Source organism: Carica papaya, chromosome 2, assembly GCF_054855325.1.
Source record: "Carica papaya isolate Zhongbai chromosome 2, ASM5485532v1, whole genome shotgun sequence".
Lineage (NCBI taxonomy): Eukaryota > Viridiplantae > Streptophyta > Magnoliopsida > Brassicales > Caricaceae > Carica > Carica papaya.
Window position 1 is genome coordinate 35,342,503 of NC_142310.1, and position 19,013 is coordinate 35,361,515.

The 19,013-nt window shown below is 34.5% G+C and overlaps 2 protein-coding genes across 7 annotated transcripts; one reads left to right on the forward strand and one right to left on the reverse strand.

The window, feature by feature from the left end:
- Positions 1 to 934: 934 nt before the first annotated feature.
- On the forward strand, positions 935 to 6,088 carry LOC110808549 (ethylene-responsive transcription factor RAP2-7). 4 transcript variants are annotated; one of them, XM_088214395.1, is made up of 10 exons: positions 938 to 2,079; positions 2,990 to 3,015; positions 3,132 to 3,162; positions 3,307 to 3,394; positions 3,493 to 3,638; positions 3,871 to 3,915; positions 4,030 to 4,133; positions 4,267 to 4,394; positions 4,732 to 4,845; positions 5,495 to 6,088. In XM_088214395.1, the coding sequence occupies exons 1-10, from the start codon at positions 1,550 to 1,552 to the stop codon at positions 5,780 to 5,782; spliced, it is 1,500 nt and encodes a 499-aa protein (XP_088070521.1). In that variant the 5' UTR covers positions 938 to 1,549; the 3' UTR covers positions 5,783 to 6,088. The 4 variants fall into 4 exon arrangements, with proteins under 4 accessions (XP_088070524.1, XP_088070523.1, XP_088070521.1 ...); XM_088214396.1 differs by lacking the exon at positions 3,871 to 3,915; XM_088214398.1 differs by lacking the exons at positions 3,493 to 3,638; positions 4,267 to 4,394; positions 4,732 to 4,845; positions 5,495 to 6,088 and having other exon boundaries at positions 935 to 2,079; positions 3,871 to 4,109.
- Positions 6,089 to 9,777: 3,689 nt separating this feature from the next.
- On the reverse strand, positions 9,778 to 17,929 carry LOC110808526 (uncharacterized). Of its 3 annotated transcripts, none has more exons than XM_022034045.2 (14): positions 17,729 to 17,929; positions 16,867 to 16,966; positions 16,040 to 16,167; positions 15,808 to 15,958; positions 15,583 to 15,692; positions 15,268 to 15,351; positions 15,122 to 15,170; positions 14,917 to 15,008; positions 14,401 to 14,533; positions 14,057 to 14,139; positions 12,544 to 13,982; positions 11,247 to 11,354; positions 10,379 to 11,141; positions 9,778 to 10,226 (listed from the first exon to the last, which is right to left on the reverse strand). In XM_022034045.2, exons 2-13 carry the CDS (start codon positions 16,957 to 16,959, stop codon positions 10,567 to 10,569), a joined length of 3,045 nt encoding a protein of 1,014 aa, XP_021889737.1. In that variant the 5' UTR covers positions 16,960 to 16,966; positions 17,729 to 17,929; the 3' UTR covers positions 9,778 to 10,226; positions 10,379 to 10,566. The 3 variants fall into 3 exon arrangements, with proteins under 3 accessions (XP_021889737.1, XP_021889736.1, XP_088070525.1); XM_022034044.2 differs by having other exon boundaries at positions 11,247 to 11,357; XM_088214399.1 differs by lacking the exons at positions 16,867 to 16,966; positions 17,729 to 17,929 and having other exon boundaries at positions 11,247 to 11,357; positions 16,029 to 16,164.
- Positions 17,930 to 19,013: the final 1,084 nt, after the last annotated feature.

The following is a 19,013-nucleotide window of genomic DNA, read 5'->3' on the forward strand; positions in this document are numbered from 1 at the left end:
AAAAATAATATATATATAATTATTTAGTTGTTCGGGTATAATTATATATATAATGTCAAGATAACATTTTATAATATTATTATCTATTTAGATTATAAAATATAAAGATAAAATCAGTGTAAACATCATATTTAGTAATTATTTGTATTAATTTTTTTATAAAAATAGAATTTAAAAATCAATTAAATATAAATTCTATATGATATATTTTTAAATACAAAAAATAAAAGATATATATTTATTTAAAGTATTTAAAAATTTTAATTTCTAATTAATAAAAATTTATTTGCTATATAATTAAATTTTAAAATTTTAACCAGGACAAAAATTTAGTAATATTTTGTGCACAATTTTGTATTTTTTTTTTGTTTTCTATATTAACTTAAATCATAATTATTTTGTATTTTTAAAACAAAATTACTTATTATATTATTGTTTTTTATTTTTTATATAATTATTTTTACATTTTATCAAATAGAATCTCTTATTTTGCTACTTTTTATTTATTTATTAACAGTTATGTATATGACATAAAATATTATTTAATGTTTATTAAAAATTAAATTAATTGGTAAATACACTTAATAATTAAATCATTTTTTAAAAATGTAATCGTAATTATATATTGATTTTAAAAATCCATGTACAATTTTGCAGCATTCATCTATTATTCGCACCCACTGGCAGTTTATTACTAGCGGGTCCCACTCTGTTTGTGGGTGTGTGTGTATATATTATATGTATATATATATGCGGTTAGAGTATTAGACGCGAGTTTCCGTCTACGGAAATGAACAGAACGTTTTGGCTAGGGCCCTTAGAAGTATCAAGAAGCGAAAAAAATCTCTTGACAATATCGAAAGGTAACCGGTAACCGGCCAAACCGGTGTAGAACCCCCCAATGGAGAGAGAAAAATGTTTATATATTCCATCCTCCTCTTAAAACGGGTCTGAAATGTTCCCTCACACGTCCCATCCCCTTCCCTCTTTTTCTCTTCCTCTCGAGAGAATGGAATCAGTTTAGTCGGCGATGATTTCACTCCTACGATGAGTTCCTCGGCGTGTAATTTGCAAATTCGAAGAGCTTACTAGCATCTCCTACCTTATTCTCCTTCTCCGGCTTCGCTCCGAGGCGTTTTCCGGCCACCGGGAAGTTCATTCGCTGTTCCATAGAGGAAGTACCAGAGAGCTCCTTCTCTCTCTTTCTCTCTCTTTCTCTCTCTCTCTCTCTGTATATTCAGCTATTTGCTATTTGTTTTGGTTGTCTATCTCAAATTCGGTTTTCTCCGTCTCTACTTGCTCTTTCGTTATATTTCTGTAGCTCTCTTTGTATTTTCGTCTTAAATTGCGAATTCCAAGCTCCGATCATACGGTTGCTTGTGTTTTTGGAGATCACTGATTCGATCGGTCTAGACCGTTGGATTTGGAGCTTTGAGTGATCGATGCTAAGCATTTCACTACTCTAGCAGTTGTTTTCGAAGCTGAGTAGCGGAGGATTGAGCTTCAATAAAGAAAGAGAGTGAAATTTTATGTTGATTACAAGAGAGAGATGCTGGATCTCGACCTCAATGTGGACTCGGCTGAGTCGAACCAGAACGGCGACTCATTCTCGGAGAAGTTGCCGCAAGGGTCGGGTAACCAAATGGACGAATCAGGGACGTCAAACTCGTCGATCGTCAATGCGGACGCTTCTAGCAACGGAGGAGGAGAGGAAGACTCGTGTTCTACACGCGCCTTCATGCTCAACTTCGATATACTGAAGGTTGGCGGAGGTGGTCGTGGAAGCGAAAATGATGCCGTGGTTACGAAGGAGTTCTTTCCTGTAAGTGGAAGTAGTGAGGGGCATGGTAAGGATTTTGGGAACTCGGAGGGGCAGAGCTCGAAGAGCTGGATTGATCTTTCGTTCGAGAGGGGAAAGCAAGAAGGTGGGACTGTTGGTGGCGGCGGTGATGAATTGCGGGTGGTGCAGCAAGCTTCACAGCCGGCGAAGAAGAGTAGAAGAGGACCCCGGTCAAGGAGCTCGCAGTATAGAGGGGTGACCTTCTATAGGAGGACCGGGCGATGGGAATCGCATATCTGGTGAGTTCGGTTCTATAATATAACTGAATTGTGAAAAATTTGAGTAGTTATTTTCTGTTGTTGTTGCGAATTCTCCTTCCAATGGGCTTGATGGGTGGTTAATCTCTGTTGCATTTTGGTTGTGCTTTGGCTGCATTTGAGATTGCTAAATAATCGTTCAGGTCAGATTGTGTTTACTTGTTAGTTGAATTTGATGTTAAGCAGGTGTTGGGGCTTTTGCCGTAGCTTATTTTGTAAGAATTTATAAGCTGTATAATTTATAACCTATCTAACAGCAGATAAGTTAATACAGTTTTTATATAAATAAGTCATAGGCGTCTGGCTAACACGAGCGTATGGTAAGTTTTATGAGTTTATTTATGTGTTTATTAAATACGTAGATAGTAAGGTGAAAAATTCTATCAAAATAATAGTTTTACTATTTTTAGTTTATACAGTTGCAAAAATAATTTTTTTCTTGAAAATCATTTCTTTATATTTTTTACTAATTAAAATATAAAATAATATTTTAATTCTAATTATTATTTTTTTATTTATGTTCATTCTTAATTATGAGTTTAGTCAACAGCGGTGTTCTTTTAAATATTAGTAATGAGCAGCTTTCTAAAAAATTGTTGCAAGAGCTAATAAAATCTTTAACTTATCACCTTTTAGGTGTTTGCCAAATCAGTAAAAAATTTTTAAAATGCTGCTAGAGAGCTTTTAAATTCCTGTTGACTGGTTTATAAGCTTAACTAAATGCCCTCTTATAATTGGTTCAACCTGTGATTGAACTTTCTTTATTGTTGACGTCCTTTCCCATTCACTCTGTGTTTTAGAACATGAATTGATCCCTTGGCTTACCTGAATTTTCAGAACTGACTTTCATGTAACATGTTTGGTTAATTTTCTTTTCCTTTTGTTGGTGCAGGGATTGTGGGAAACAAGTTTATTTGGGTATGGACGTGGTGTTTATTTGACTGAATTCTGATTTTATTACTGTCAGAAATATTTAAAATGCTTTCCTCTTTTTAGCAATACTTCTAATTAACTTGGCTGCTGGGATCATGTAGGTGGATTTGATACTGCTCATGCTGCAGCTAGGTAAATATTATGATCGCATGGAAAGTTTTTTGTTTCACCTTATTCATTATTTTAGTATGTTCTCCAAAAAAAATTGTGTTTAAATTCAAGCAGTTTAACACTTTTAAGATGATCTTTTTTTTCTAAAATTCCATTTGTATGCAGGGCCTATGATCGAGCTGCTATTAAGTTCAGGGGTGTTGATGCTGACATCAATTTCATTCTCAGTGACTATGAGGATGACCTTAAACAGGTTCAATAATGCCAGTATTACATGTAGAATTAAATTTATTTATTTTACTTGGTTTCTACCATGAGACACTAGGTTAAATGACCTTGATCAATGGGCAGATGAAAAATCTGACCAAAGAAGAGTTTGTACACATACTCCGCCGTCAGAGCACTGGTTTTTCTAGGGGGAGCTCCAAATATAGAGGAGTGACGCTGCATAAGTGTGGCAGATGGGAAGCACGGATGGGGCAATTCCTTGGCAAAAAGTGAGGAACAAGTTCATGGTTCTAAATTATTTTATTTAACTGGTCATTTGGGTAGTGGTATGAGTTATAGGTTCCTGTTGTTCTGAAATGAGAACTGGTTAGGAAATTAACTCATAACAGGCTGTTTTTGTTATCTGCTCATATGGAGAAACAAATCTAAGATGCCTGTTTCAAAGAAAAAAATGATTGGTGATGGCGTTTTCATCATGGAGATAACTATGCTTACATGCAGGTATATTTATCTTGGGCTATTCGACAGTGAAGTAGAAGCTGCAAGGTCCTAATGATCATGAATTACACTCTACCTGATACTGAATTTATTACCCTGAATTCTCAACCTCAATAGGGTTCCAACCAACAAATCTCTACCTTTTGATTTTCTGGAAATCAGGGCTTATGACAGGGCAGCTATCAAATGCAATGGAAGGGAAGCAGTCACCAATTTTGAGCCAAGTACTTATGAAGGGGAAATGAACCCTGAGGCCAGTAATGAAGGTACTGCCAGATGTTGGCTATTGATGTCACAATCTGAGCATATCACATATATTTATTTTTCTACCATATTTATTTCCGGTAAATTTGGTAAAGCCTTCTTGATCATATCTTGTTTGAATAATTCTTTCTGCAGGTATTGATCACAATCTTGACCTGAACTTGGGGATATCCCCACCTTTTGGAAATGTTACCAAGCAAAATGAGGGGCATCTCCAATTCCATTCTGGCCTTTATGGTGGGCAGGGTGGAAGGAGCTCAAGGGTATGCCCTTAACTGAATGCTTTATTTTCTTGTTTGTAGATCCTGTTTATGTATTATCATTATCATATTAGAAACTTTATGTTTAAATACATTGTTTGATTTGAAGTCATTGGAGATATTAATGGCTTCTTGGTGCCTTGTTGGATGTTGGAATCAAGAGATGATCTTATTGGCTTTATTTGTTTATTAATGTTATTTTTTTAAAAAAAATAGTATGGTCAAAGAGATTCATAATGTTAAATCCTTTCAGTTTGTGTGCCGGATGATGAAGTATGTTATTGTGATGTCGATTTCAATGCCATCGTCCGTTTATGTTCTCTATGATTTGCATGCACAGATGGAGAACAGTATGCCTGCAGCATTGGTTGATCCACCTTTCAAAGGGCTAGCAAGGACTTCAGATCCACCCTTTTTCTGGAATGGTCTATACCCTGGCTTATTCCCCAGTGAGGTAAATTAGCAGAAGTTCATTTATTAATCTAAACCTTTTCAAGTTTGGATAACTTTTTAATTTTTTGGTATAGGCACATAGTTTTACTTTGTAAATATTCGGTGATCAATAATCATTCAGTTGGTTTCCTTCCCTATCCAACCAATCTAACCTAATGCAACCTAGTAGTTTAGTGCTGAAGGGGACTGTATTATAATAAATAGATTAACGGGACTGTATTAGGGGACTGTATTAAAGTAAATAGATAACTTTTCTTTACTCTTTCTCTCTGAATGTCCTATACATGCAAGTTTGTTTCACAAGAATCCGGGTTTTCAGAATTCTTTTGGTGGTGTAATGGTATAACATTTGTGATTGCAATGGTTGTTTCCATCAGATCAATCTTATAGCATGAATTTAATTTAGTAGGAGGCAGAGCATTCGATATTGGTACTGTGGAAAACTGATGGAGCAATAGTATAATATTGTAGTTGCATGTTGCATGTTTGTGGATAGTTTGATGGTGGCATGCAAGCATATTTGATTGAATGTTCTTTAGAAGAAGAAGAAAGGTTCTTATGTTAGAGTGGTTTAAACAAAGTATGAAGCTTCCTGGGAATCCCATTTTGTAACTATAAGCATAGCTGAGTGTTTGACTTATTTTTTTCAGGAAAGAGCAATGGAGAAGAGAATTGAGTTGGGCTCTCCTCAAGGTCTCCCCAACTGGGCATGGCAAATGCATAGTCAAGTCAGCGCCGCAACCCCAGTGCCATTGTTCTCTACTGCAGCATCATCAGGATTCTCTTACTCGGCTACCCCTCCCTCCGCTGCCATTTTTCCTTCAAAATCACTTAATCATCTGACAGTCCACAATCTCTGTTTTACACCACCGAGCAGTGCGGCCGCCAACACCTCTCAGTTTCAATATCAGATGAAGCCACCACATGCACCGACATAGCCTATCTCCCCTCCCTCAATAAATTGGAGGTCAATAGGCGACAAAGAAATAGTTATCACTGATTGATATTCCGTAAAAACCCCGGTTTTTGACTTTGTTCATAAACCAAAGCATCACTCAATCATTGTTTCAAATACTAGTATGAAGGAAAATTCTAATGCCATTTCACTGCTTTCTCCAGATGGAGTAGCTGTTTGCTTCCTTTGATCAATATCAATGTGATTTGCTTTTGTAGTAGAATTTTATCAGTTTGATAATCATGTGCACAGTTCATTTTGTAATAAAGACATGCAGTTTCGGATGGTATTTCGTTATTTTGGAGCAGTGACTTTCGTTAAGAATTTAGAGAAAAAGGTCAAATTAGGTAGAATAGATTTTCTTTTATAGTAAATTACAGTTTCACTCTACCTGGTAGGAGAAGTTTGATTCTTGTGAATTTTCTCTGGTAGCAGTTGGGTATCTAGCGATAGGTTTTTTACGCAATTATTTTGTAATTTTTGAGTTCTTTCATTATTAATTCTGAAACTATGACAGGGCTATATATATACTTTAAATAACCATATAGTTTCTTGTGAAATGACATAATTTACATCAAATTATAGGATACTGAACTTTTCATAAAGTCACAAATACTAATTTGCAATTAGATCGACCCATGTAGGCCAAAACTACTCCCATCTATATTTTAATTTTCTTTTTTCCAAAAAACTTACAAGTGTATTTATATGCATTTATCGCTAGCTGATAAGACGCAGTGGTTATCTCTAATTTCCCATGTAAAGAAACACTCAACTACTATCCACTTTCGTCGACAATCAGGTCACTATTGATTTACTACCGCATAATATATAAAAAAATTTCTTACATATGTATGTGTAATCATTTTACGGTGTCGTATTCACTCACCTTTCCCTTATCCAAATTCCTAAACCTAAATAAAAAGTAACGTAAAAGTAAAAGCTGCATCACCTGCGGGTGACGAGGAATGGTGGCCGACGATATGTGATTGGATAAGAATACTCGGTTACAGGTTGAAGACAAAGTTAATGATTGGTGGGGGAGACGAGAGAGAAGAAATGGAGAATTGGAAAAGATCGAAGGTGACAATAAATGTCATTTCGCTTTTTATGTTTATATGATGAAAGAAAAAAAAAAAAAAAAAACAAGGGGAAAGAGAGACAAGAAAACACATGAAATCTGATGTAACTGTTCATGGCCTCCTTACAATTTTTATATACACTGTTTCGTCAAATCACTCACTTTCTCTTCACTTTTTCTTTTTTGTTTTCCATCTTTTATGGTCCCCTTCTAACTGCCACCTGTCGGTCTATATACATACATGTATATATACATATATACATATATGTACATATAACATGTATGTGTCTATCCATCCGTGGTGTCCCATAACCTACAACCGGAGGGGGGGGAACATGTAATTTGAAAGACAAATCTAAGGTGATTTGAAACCAATAAAAAAACATTTCTCTAAGAACACTAACATAAATTCATAGTAATCTGTATTGTATTTATTGTTGACATTTTAAAGTCTAATTATATATTTCTCTTTTATATATCCTAACTAATTAATATTTTATGCATACAAAATTAATTTACTCGTATATTTAAATTAATAATTAGTTGTATTTATGTTAATAAAGAGATGTCAAGAAATAAAAAATATAAATATATGAAATGCACTAAACTCATATGATAAAGAAATTATTTAAGATTATACTTTTTTAATTCATATATTTTAATAATTAAATAACATTTGTACATCAATAATATTATCATTAGTATTTTAATAATAGTAAATGATATAATTATTTTTTTAATAAAAAATATATACAAAATTACAGTCCATAATTTTATTTAAAAATAAATAAATTAAATTATCAACTATCTAATTGAGAGACAGTTGACATTTAAAAATGTCATATTAGAAAAATAAAACAGCTATTGGATACAAATACAATCTTTCTCTTTCAAGAGGATCACGTTAAGATTACACTTGGTTTTTTGAGCACGTGGTGGGTCCGGACTCAATTACACTTTTACTTTTATTATTTGTTTATTTTCCCCCATTCACGACTCCATCCCCATGCCCTGCAGAAATCAAATGGACTTGCCCATCTCAACTTAATTCTGTTTGATCCTCTTTCTCATACGCGCGTGTGTGTGTGTATATATATATATAATGATTATTATTATGTAAACAATAAATTATATTCTTTTATAAGGTTGAATTATTTAGATGAGATTATAAACGAAGGTCATGCAAAACTTAATTAATTTTTGTTTGATTTGAATTTTCTCTCATTTTTAAACTTTTGTATCTTCTGTAAATTTAAGTACACTGGTTGAATTAAAAGATTTTATTTGCTTGAGAGAAAGTGTGTTAACTTATAAATAAAATATTCTATTATTTTTATTAATTTAATTTTTGAAATGACGGTATTTACTTCATTATTAAATATAACTAAATATGTAAGAAGCCAAAAGTATCCATATGGAAAACGACACCTGACTAGAAATCCTTTATATATATATATATATATATATATCTAAAAAATCGTGCGTGAAATTCACTAATTGACCATTTATTGTAAATATATTATTTTTTTTGTAAATTTTGGTGAAGAGAGTTTCAAAAATGCTTTTTAAAAAAAAAAAAAATATTAATAGAGTTCAAAATACGTTTGGTGATAAGAGTTGAGGCCTTTATTTTGATCAGGACCCAGTTTATATGAAAGCATATACGTGCATTTTTGGCAATTCTTATGTTATATATGTATAAATGTACTTGTATATAATTGAGGCAATTCTTATGTTTTATATGTATATATGTACTTGTATATAATAAACATTTGTTAACATGAGGCAGGGAACGAGACACCCAAAAATCCATAATTGAGTGGGGGCAAGCTTTTATTCTTTTGATTTCTGTGGGCTTGAATGGTTACACGTGTATGTATACAAATCTGTCCTTGTCAACCAAAAATAAATAATTTTATTTTTTGAAAAAATTATATTTCTCTGATTTCTGATATTTAATATAACTAATAGATGTTTGTAATAAGTGGAAGTGGTGGTGGGTTCAAGTACCGAATAACGAGTACAGGCAACCAACAAGGTTGATCTTGTTGTAACTGTGTGTGTAGCACTGATCCCTTTTTTACGCAGACCAGAAAGTTAACCCAAGTACCCGTTACCAGTTAGACTTCGTACATATATATCTATGAAACCCAGCCCAGCAAGTTGTAATTTAAATGGGCTCATTTTTGGAATCAGTTTCAGGGCCAGCTTTGATTATTAGTTTGTCGACAATAGTCCCACGTTCCGAGTAAATGAAAATGTTGAGGAAGCCGAATTAATCTGAAGCGTTAGATTAGGGTTCAAATCTCATTCTTCACGATAATATTTGAATTTTAAATTGTTTCCAATCACGAATAATCAAATCCCACTCTCTACGTGATATGGATTATGCTCACAATATCATTTAGATACATCAAGAATGCATCTAAAACGATGCTTAATGGATGGATGGCCATAAATTAGTGATTTATGTGATCCCATTTAATGGAATAGACTTTTAGCACAGCCGAACCTTAGGCAGACAATCAGTTCGATTAATAAAGGATATAGTATCCTCGTATAATGCCACAAATTATATAGATTGCTATGTTTTACCAACCAACTCCAGATGATTGTACTCCCTAGTCCCCGCCCGGTATTCCTGGCAAGTCGTAGGTAAGAGGTTCATCATTTGGTACAGGAAGAAGAACAGGACTCGGCCTCTGATTACATCCTAGCGTCAGGCCAGCATAAAATAATTTTATCATCATTACTCACAATTACAACGTTAAACTACTCATTACAGCCATCCCACAAAGGAGACGATTTGAAACACTTACACTACTGACCGTCCAATTTTAATTAAGTTAGAAATCAATAATCGGGTAACTACACGTAGAAATATGATGAAATTTCAATGAAAAAATGAACCAAACTGACCGGGATGGTTCCACTAACTGCTTCACCACCAGTAATCTTTTATCTTTCCCATCTGTAAATCAGATAATAGAAAGAACACTAATCATACACAGTTGACAGTAGTAAACTGCCTTGTTTAGGGAGAGTAATACAAAACTTTTAAGGAGAGGGCTTGGCTGAGGTCATTTTTCACAATAATCTTCTGTCCATAAGTTGTAGGTGCAGTATAGAATGCAGGGGGTCAAAAAAGGAAAAGGAAGCAACCAAAACCAGAAGAAAATATAGTCATATATCATCTATTTAAATGTGCAGACAGCCAAATTTCATCGTTGTACTGTGATTAGGAACCAAACATTTTTTGCATCTGGAGGATCAACCTTCTAGTCAAACCATATACAGCACGCTGCAACTCAACTCTCTACTCTATCAAATACAGACAGCAGTTCACCTGCAACCACACAAAAAACATATATACACATTACAACATAATTAGATATAGATCAAACGACACAATCATGTGAGCTTGACATGCCCTTCTTTTTCCCCCCACAAAATTCCTTGAATAAATATGACCATAGAAGGAAGACTTCTGAACCCTACCTGCTGATTTCCGAACTCCCATTTTTCTTGCCCCATTTGTCCGGGAGTTCGATCCTTACATCAGGCGGCCCATCGCGAACCAGTTATCTTATGAGTCAATCCCATCCTCGAGTACAATGCCAACCCAGCTGCACGTTTGTCAGTTCAAGCATTCCCAACCAAGCGAACCTCTATGCATGCAAAAGGCATTACATCCCATATGTTCTGTTATAGAGATCGCCCGAACTAGGCAGCCGAAACTTCGACTCCTCGTAACCACTATAAAACTTGTTAAAACCCAGTCTTTCATTTCTGAGAAGCTCTGCCACACCCATGCTGTTTGCATTCTGGACCTCATTCCATCCACCATTCCAATGACCATTGGAAATCAAGGAATTTCTGGATTGTTGGAGAGAAAGTCGGGCCAACGGGGATAGATTGCTCCCATGTGATTGATCCATCAGCCTCGAAGAAATGCCATAAGAATCATTGAGAGAGGAAAAGCTGTTCCCCGTATCAGAAAATCTAAGGTTCTGATGTGGAGAGAGAGATCTCTGCATCAATAATTGAAGTCTTGCATCGTTTTCAAAGGCATTTAACTGAGGGGGGTAATTTGACCTCATATCTAAGCCTGCATTGTTAAGTGCACCTTGAAGCCTTCCTTTCCCAACAGCCAAAATTGCAGGGTCCATAAATTCAATATCCCCATTACCACCAACATTTCCACCTGGTGATGTATGATATGAGTTTCTCAATAGAGGGGAAGAATCCAGCAGGCGGTTCCCTACAGAGGACAGTTTAAGATAACTTAGTCCATTTAACAGCCACCACTTATTTATGACTTTACAACCACGATCCAAGAGAATCGTATAACAAGATAAAACCCTACCAGTGGTGTCAAATGCCTGGTCCACTCTATCATGAGAAGAGAAGCCTGGAGGTGGAGATCTACTTGGAACAGAGAATCCAGGTGGTGCTGAAATCTGAGCTCTAGTAGCTGCTGAATGAAATCAGAAAAATTATTATAACTCAGTAAAAACCACACCTCTAAATGAAAAAATAAAAGTTGTATAAGAAACTGAATTTGTTATCGAAAAAAAAAAAACAAGCGAAGTTATAGACCAACAGTAAAGACCTATCTTCGAATTAAATTGTATCCTAAAAAAATTTGTAGAATAAATGATCACTCTAACTAAAATGACTAAAATGCCCAGACACAAAATCATCTAAAAGCACACAGCTCTCACAATCCACGAACAGCATCAGAGAATCTCAAGAAACACAGCCCTGGACATGCATGGCAAAGTGGCTATTTCCAAGAGAACTAAAAGAAATCTACAGAATTAATCCAGAAACCAAACAATTACACACTTGCACCCAAAAAAATCAACACTCCAAAAAATTCTTTATTTCTTTCTTACTGGAACCAACACTAAATCTAGACACTCATCAAACCTTACCTCTAAATTTCATTGTGTTTAGCCTCAAATTCATTTTACCTCACCCAACTATCACAGGTAAAGGGAGTGTTCTCCACACATACACAATGGAGAATCTTTTAACTTATGGTCCTCAATCTCCTGCCTGACACCTTTTAACATGCACTATCCCATTCTATTCTTTGCACTTTCTTTCAAGGAGATAAATCATAAATGCACTTCCCTTATGTTGAAGAAGATGAATCACTCTTACAAATATATACTTGAACAATAAGGATTTCATCGGGAATGTTTCTCACAAGTGACAACAAGATTAAACTTCTCGTAAAATATCTGATACTAATACAATCGGTGGCTTATGTTATTAAGTTACTCTAGTCCAAAACCATCTAGGATAATGGCAACTGCAGCATACTGTTGCTTTCTGGCTCATATTCAAAATTACTACTTAAAAAATAAGTCACAGTTTGCTATTTTCAAGCCTAAAGCATTTCTTATTTTGGGGGTATTCTTGTAACGTTGGGCTTTTACCTTCCTCATTTAAAGGAAAAACTCTAGTTGAAAAAGAGTTATTCAGCAGTGAAAATTTTAGCAAGCAGCTCCATTTAGTGGGCACATCATCCAACCAGACAAAAATTCTCTTGTATTCTTTATTTCACAATTTACTTGAATTTGAGCGTACTATAATATTTACTTTACAACTAGAAAATGAAATTAATAAATGGTAAACTGAATTAAAATACTCACCGGAAAGCTTATTAGAAGAGAAAACTGAATGACTGCCAGTAAAGTTGTCAGACCCGAACTCACTGGATGAGAAACCATTGGAAATCCCCAGCCTACCAAGATATTGATCCCGGTTTTCCGCAAAATCCTGAGGAAAAGGTCGATTTCTTGATAAATGTCCGTAGACATTATAAGACTCAACATCAAGTGCTGGATTTTTGGAGTCTTCTTGTCTTGCAAAAGAGAATCTTGATTGATTGTTATTTTGACCTTTCCAAGAGTTTGAAAGTTTGAGAGAACTGGTCTGTCTATCAGTTTCACCCAACAATTTAGCTAAGTTCTGAGGTGAAGCTAAGGATTCATCCCATGAATCAAAGTCCAGGGACAATATATTTGAGATTATGCTGCTCTCACCATTATCAACAATTGTATTACTCTCAGCATCACCCAGAAATCTTTCCATCTGCTTTCCTTTCCCTTCACTAGGAAGTAAAAAGGAATGTTCTATACCCAAATCAGAACCAACTGAAGCACCAACCATCTTCTCGCAATATCCATTTGATAGATGTAATTTATCACTACCTCTACTGTCATAGAAAAGAGGATCAGGATTTAAAGTACCTACACCAGCACCCTCACTATGTTGCGCAGAAAGAGTAGCTGAATTATTAGTAACATGGAGCAAATTGACTGAACTAGGTGAATAAACTGAATGGTTCACGACCTCTGGATCCTTGAGTCTCTGACTATCAAATGATAGTATATCCTCCTCTATTTCAGAATTTACATTTGCTGCCACTTCGGATTGCAAGTCAGTTCTCCAATCACACTCTGCTCTTGAATCACAGATTTTATTTACTGATGTAGGAGATTTCCCTGCTGTCACAGGGATTGACGGTTCTTTATACTGTTCAATATAATGTTGCAATCCTCCATTCATATGATCAGGATGTGAATTACTCGACACAATAACCCGAGAATCATCATTTCCAACATCCATATTCACACTCAACGATGAAATACCGACACATAATTCATGTATGTTTGAATCAGTTTCTGTATTTCCGTCCTTTATAGGTGTGGATCCAAAAGGCTGCGGGCCATGGTCAAAAGAGTTAACATCATTTGGTTGGATAATAATGGGTCTATTATACTTGGAGACTGGTGAGCAAGACATCTGACTGCCAGAAAGGGCACCATCAGGCAAAGCAGGTTTCTCAGACACAGCAGTATATTGTGTCATAGGCTTTAATGACTCGGGTTTGCTTTTGAAATTGGTTTGGATCTCTTCATTTACTGGCTTCTTTAATATATCACCATGTGATATGAGTAGCTGAGTTGTGTTTCCAGCTGCAGATGAGAATGGCAAAGCTCCACTGACTGCAGCAGGTTTTTGCTTGGGAAGTCCATTCAAACAAACTGTACTAGCCACCAACGGTTGGCTTGAAGCACGCATCCCCCTGTAATATGCATTCGTGATCTCAGAGACTATTAAGTAAAATATATGAAGGAAATACGCTGTGAAAAACCATACCATGAAGCTGCTGCAGGTAGAGCGATAGATCTACCAGAGCTTCCATTTGGTGGAGAACCTTTAGTAGTGCTTGCTGTATTTTGCTACACATGTAAAAAATACAAGATACATATAAGTACAAATATAAGCAAGTATCAACCAGTGTCATGTTCAACTAAGCATAAGAAAAGCAAATAAATTGCATGGAGGTCATCGCAGTAAAAAGAAGGCATAAATATATGTAAACTCTCTATATGCACAAATTAAATCAAATAACAAACAGATTACCAGAAAATCACGTGTTTCAAAGAAGCATATATATGTACAAAACTGACCCAGTCATAGTTAATACTAAGATCACTTACACTTGAACTACTTTTAACAATTGGTTTTGCCGGGGAACTGTTATTGCAATAATCATCAATAGGAGGAGGTAATACATTCCCTGAACGTCGCTGCAGATTATTTGTTGCACCAGTAATTTGTTGAACTCTACTCCTTTAAAACCACTACGAAAGTTAATTAGTTATCCATAAAAAATACCAAATTAGTTATTCAAGTATAACTATACCAGAGATCTCAGTTTAGTGAATTAACATATGAGAGTTTGAATTTTTAATAAAACATAGAACAAGTGAGTCTAGCATGCACCAATTTATTAGTTTTGGAGAAGAACATACACCGTTAGTTCGATAAATACAGATGCACATCTTTGTGACTTAGCACACCTAATAAAACCTCTAATCTAAAAGCAAATACTACTGGAGGGATCTAAGCCATTTTTACCCCACATATTGAAAGAGATGGTCAATAACTGACTATAAAATACTGAAAACGAAGACAGATCTAAAGTGAGATCAGGCAGAATGATATAAATATACCTTGTGTAGTCCGAAATAATCTCGTCTTTAGTGAAACTATCCTCTTGGGAACCAACTTCATGGAGATATAAACAATCAGGATTGGTGCATGGCTGGACAGAGACAAAAGCAATCCAGGTTAAATTAACTGAGTCATTTTTCTAAGCATGAAGAAGTAAACAATTCATATATGAAAAAAGGGGGAAAAAGATCCAGCTACACTAACCACATTTCTCAGCCATGCATGACAATATTTTGTAGTCCCAAAACAAGCCCTGGAAAATACCCCGCATAAGTTACAAACAATTGTATTAAAAAAAAAAACAAAATAAAATGCCTTTACAATAAAGGTAAATGAATACATATACATACTTTAAGGATCTACCATCCAAGACAAACCCATGTACAGACTGAATACATCGAACTGCCTCCTCCTCCTTCGCATAAGTAATATATCTGAGAGCAAAGACAATTTTGTCATCCAAAAAAATCAAACATAAATAATAACAAACCCAACAATATGCAAAATCAATGAGTAAAAGGCATGAACATCATATGAGTAAAAACATGCACTCAGAAAACTAAATGCACGTCCCACTTGAAGTTAAACAGATCAAGTGAATTTTGCTAGGAAAATCTCATATAAGAGATTACCATTAATGTATTCACACAAATGCTGAGACTTACACACTACAAGTATTATTCGGAAACTGTTGGATCACGCCAGCTGCAGTGCGAGACATTGAGACTTTCAAAACTCTCCCATATTGACCAAAATATTCTCTACGCTGGAGAAGCTGCCAAAAAAATACACCATCAAATTTATATAGCAAGACTGAAAATGTGGGTTTAAGTACATGCAAACTGGAGAGAGAGAGAGAGAGAGAGAGAGAGAGAGAGAGAGAGATTTACATCTTCATCTGCCAAATTAAGAGGCAGACCAACTATGTATACAAGATTCCGCTGGATAACTCTCACACTGCTCAGTTGCTTCCTTCCATCAGATGATTTATTCTTAGCCTTCTGTGACTTCTTCCGCTCCATATTGATTTCAGCCACCAATCTGCCATTATTAGAACAAACAATAAGAGAGAGAAAAATAGAGTCCAAAACCAACCATGTAAGTTGTTCACCTAGCAACAACCTTTCACAATTAGAAGCCATCCCTACAATCTTTTCTTTGTCATAAGGTGCACGGCATGCTGGACACAGCCCCTCTATGTCATCTTTCTCAGCCATGTCCATTATATAGTGCCAACACCATACACATATCTGCAATTAAGACACTTCAATCAGACATTTAAACAAAATAGGTAACAGATAAGATCCAAGAAAAAAAACATGACAATAACTTGGTCCAGGAAACAGGAAAACCTAGAGAACAAAGAAACAAGTACAACTTCAGGACTGAAATCTACACACAACCGAGATGAGTGGTATTCCCTTGGTTCGCCCCCACCAAAATCATGCTACAAATTTACAAGAACTCCATGAAACAGGACAGATGAATTTCACATAAGATCCGACATGATCATGCAGTAAAAAGAAAACTAAAAATAAAGAATTAAGAAATGGTTATCAACAAACAATATATGGAAGACATATCACGATTAAGGTTTCACACCAATCACTGAGAGAACTAAATTTTTAGTATTTCTGTTATCCATGAAAGAGTGGGTTCTAAATAAGGGCACACAGCACCAAGCAGCAGATAATAGATGTTTTGGCGACGTGAGATAGATGTTTTGGAAAGATAAAACTACAGTGAGGAAGATGGACACCCTCTGAAAATCAATGTTATAAGAAGAAAAAGAATGTTGATGGTAACTAAAAAGGTCTTATTCACTTGCATTGTTATAAGACTGATTTTAAACACCAGAAGACATGGGTGCAAGCGTTTATAGTTATTGGATTATAACATATCACAAGTAAAAAAATCTGCATTTGAGCTAGGTGAAAGGACACGCATACCTCATAGCCACACTTGCAAGGCTTCAATTGCTGATCAGTCAGATCCATCTCTTCGGCACAGAGAGGACAAGTCTTTTCTCCCTCGTCACTCATGGTTTGCCTAAATAAATCCAAGAATTACGAAAAGCAAGCAACATCAAGCATTTAATTGATAATAAACAACGGATAATCTAAAAGGCCCCTAAATCAAAAGGTATTTTTACTTAATCCATTAGCAACCAGCTAAAACAAGTGTAACTATACAGCTAAGTTCGATAATACTTTTAACAAATCTAAAATTGAATTTCTTTTCATTTCCTAAACACACTCCTATCAACTTAATTATTTCAAAGTTCCACGTCTACATTAGACAAACTAAAAACATCCTTCACAGAATGATAAAACCCTAGGCCGTCACTGCCCCAATCTAACCAAACACATAAGCACGATCCCCAAGAGCTCACACCTATCGCAAATCAAACTCTAATAACCACACTAACTTATCGAACCCCCATTTCCTCCAAATAAATTAAAATCTCCGCACATATCCTCCAAAATTCACATACAAATCAAAATTTCAGATCAATTTCAATAACTCGATTTTCAAAAATAAAAATAAACACTCGCATGCAACAAATAAATAGAAGACCGAAACAATCAACAGCCAAGACGAAATCGTAACATGAAAAATCGGCTAATAAATTCCAAAAATCTGAACAAGTGGCGCCGGTAAGTAAGATTGTTGATAAAAAAAATTAGAGATCTCATCAAATGATCGGATTATTGGAGGACATAAATGGAAAATTAGGGTTTCAGATTGGAGATTTATAAAATTATTTAGAGAGAGAAACATATAGATATAGAGAGAGAGAGAAGGTCATACAGTTAGGAGATCGATAAGAAGGCGAATCTGTGAAGAAGATGAGATTGTGAAAACAAAAAGCTCAGACAGAGAGATAGAGATACCACAAGGTAAGAGAAAATGAGAAAACCACAAGGAGGCCTTTAAAGAGAGAGAGAGAGAGGGGGCTCGTTGTTTGGATGGCTGTTTTTTGGCTGCTGGCTTTTCCTCTCTCCTCCGCGTCGCTGTCATTTATATATTGCAGAGTGGTAACTTTTAGCCTTCGATTTTGCGTTTAATTACGCAAAATACCCTTCGCACCCCTCCGGCTTCGTCGTCTATCATGAAACGGGGCGGGCTCCAATATGGGTTGTGTCTCTTGGTTAAAGCTGCGTAGTGCTTTAGATATGCGCCACGTGGTGAATCAACCTGATCGGACGGTTATAATGATTTGTTTGTCGGTCCCAGTTTACAATACATGGTTGCACTTGAATTTGTTTAGTGTTTAGAGCTCTCTTTTCGCTATTTAGCAAAAAAAATCATAAACATGATAATTTTTGGATTCAGTTTCAATTTATTGTTACTACAAAAAAAAATTATTAATTAATTTTTTTAAAAAAATAAATTATTCCCTTATTATGCTAATTTATTATTTTAATGTTTGGTATACTTATTATAATACAATAAATTTTTTAAAAAAATTGTTATAATATATTTTAAAATTTTATTAAATTATTTTAATACATAATATTTTTATATATCTATATAAAATTTAGACATGATGAACAAAAATTTCATAACAAAAATTTGTAATTACATATTGATATTGACAAAATTATTGTTTGTTTATGTATTTAATCCAATATAAATTAATGAATGATTATGGTTAAATTTATTATTTGTTTTAGTTTTATTGATTTTATTATAATTTATTATCTTTTAAAATCATTCTAATTCAATTTAGTTTGTTGGTTCACAATTAAATGACTACAAAATTTTATTTTTTGTCAAATTCAATCTATTTCTAAATAGGTAAGCACACATACTTAGTGCACCAAATAAAATAGGTTCAATATTGTTTATAGTATCTCACATTATATTATAAAATATGATGAGTTTTATTATATAAAATATTCGATTTTGTTTACATTTAAAATCATATAATTATATAATACAAATAATTTTTTTAAGTAAATTTAATATTATAATTATAAGTTAATATAAAAATTTAAATAAAAATATTTCTAAATAGGTAAGCATACATACTTAGTGCACCAAATAAAATAGGTTCAATATTGTTTATAGTATCTCACATTATATTATAAAA

Coding starts and splice junctions, on each gene's coding strand:
- LOC110808549 (XM_088214395.1), top strand. CDS start 1,550: ATGCTGGATCTCGACCTCAATGTGGACTCGGCTGAGTCGAACCAGAAC. Junction 3,639..3,870: donor GGGCAATTCCTTGGCAAAAA/GTGAGGAACAAG, acceptor GCTTACATGCAG/GTATATTTATCTTGGGCTAT. Junction 4,134..4,266: donor CCCTGAGGCCAGTAATGAAG/GTACTGCCAGAT, acceptor TTCTTTCTGCAG/GTATTGATCACAATCTTGAC.
- LOC110808526 (XM_022034044.2), bottom strand. CDS start 16,959: ATGAGTGACGAGGGAGAAAAGACTTGTCCTCTCTGTGCCGAAGAGATG. Junction 15,352..15,582: donor CCGAATAATACTTGTAGTGT/GTAAGTCTCAGC, acceptor CTTTGCTCTCAG/ATATATTACTTATGCGAAGG. Junction 13,983..14,056: donor CTACCTGCAGCAGCTTCATG/GTATGGTTTTTC, acceptor TGCATATTACAG/GGGGATGCGTGCTTCAAGCC.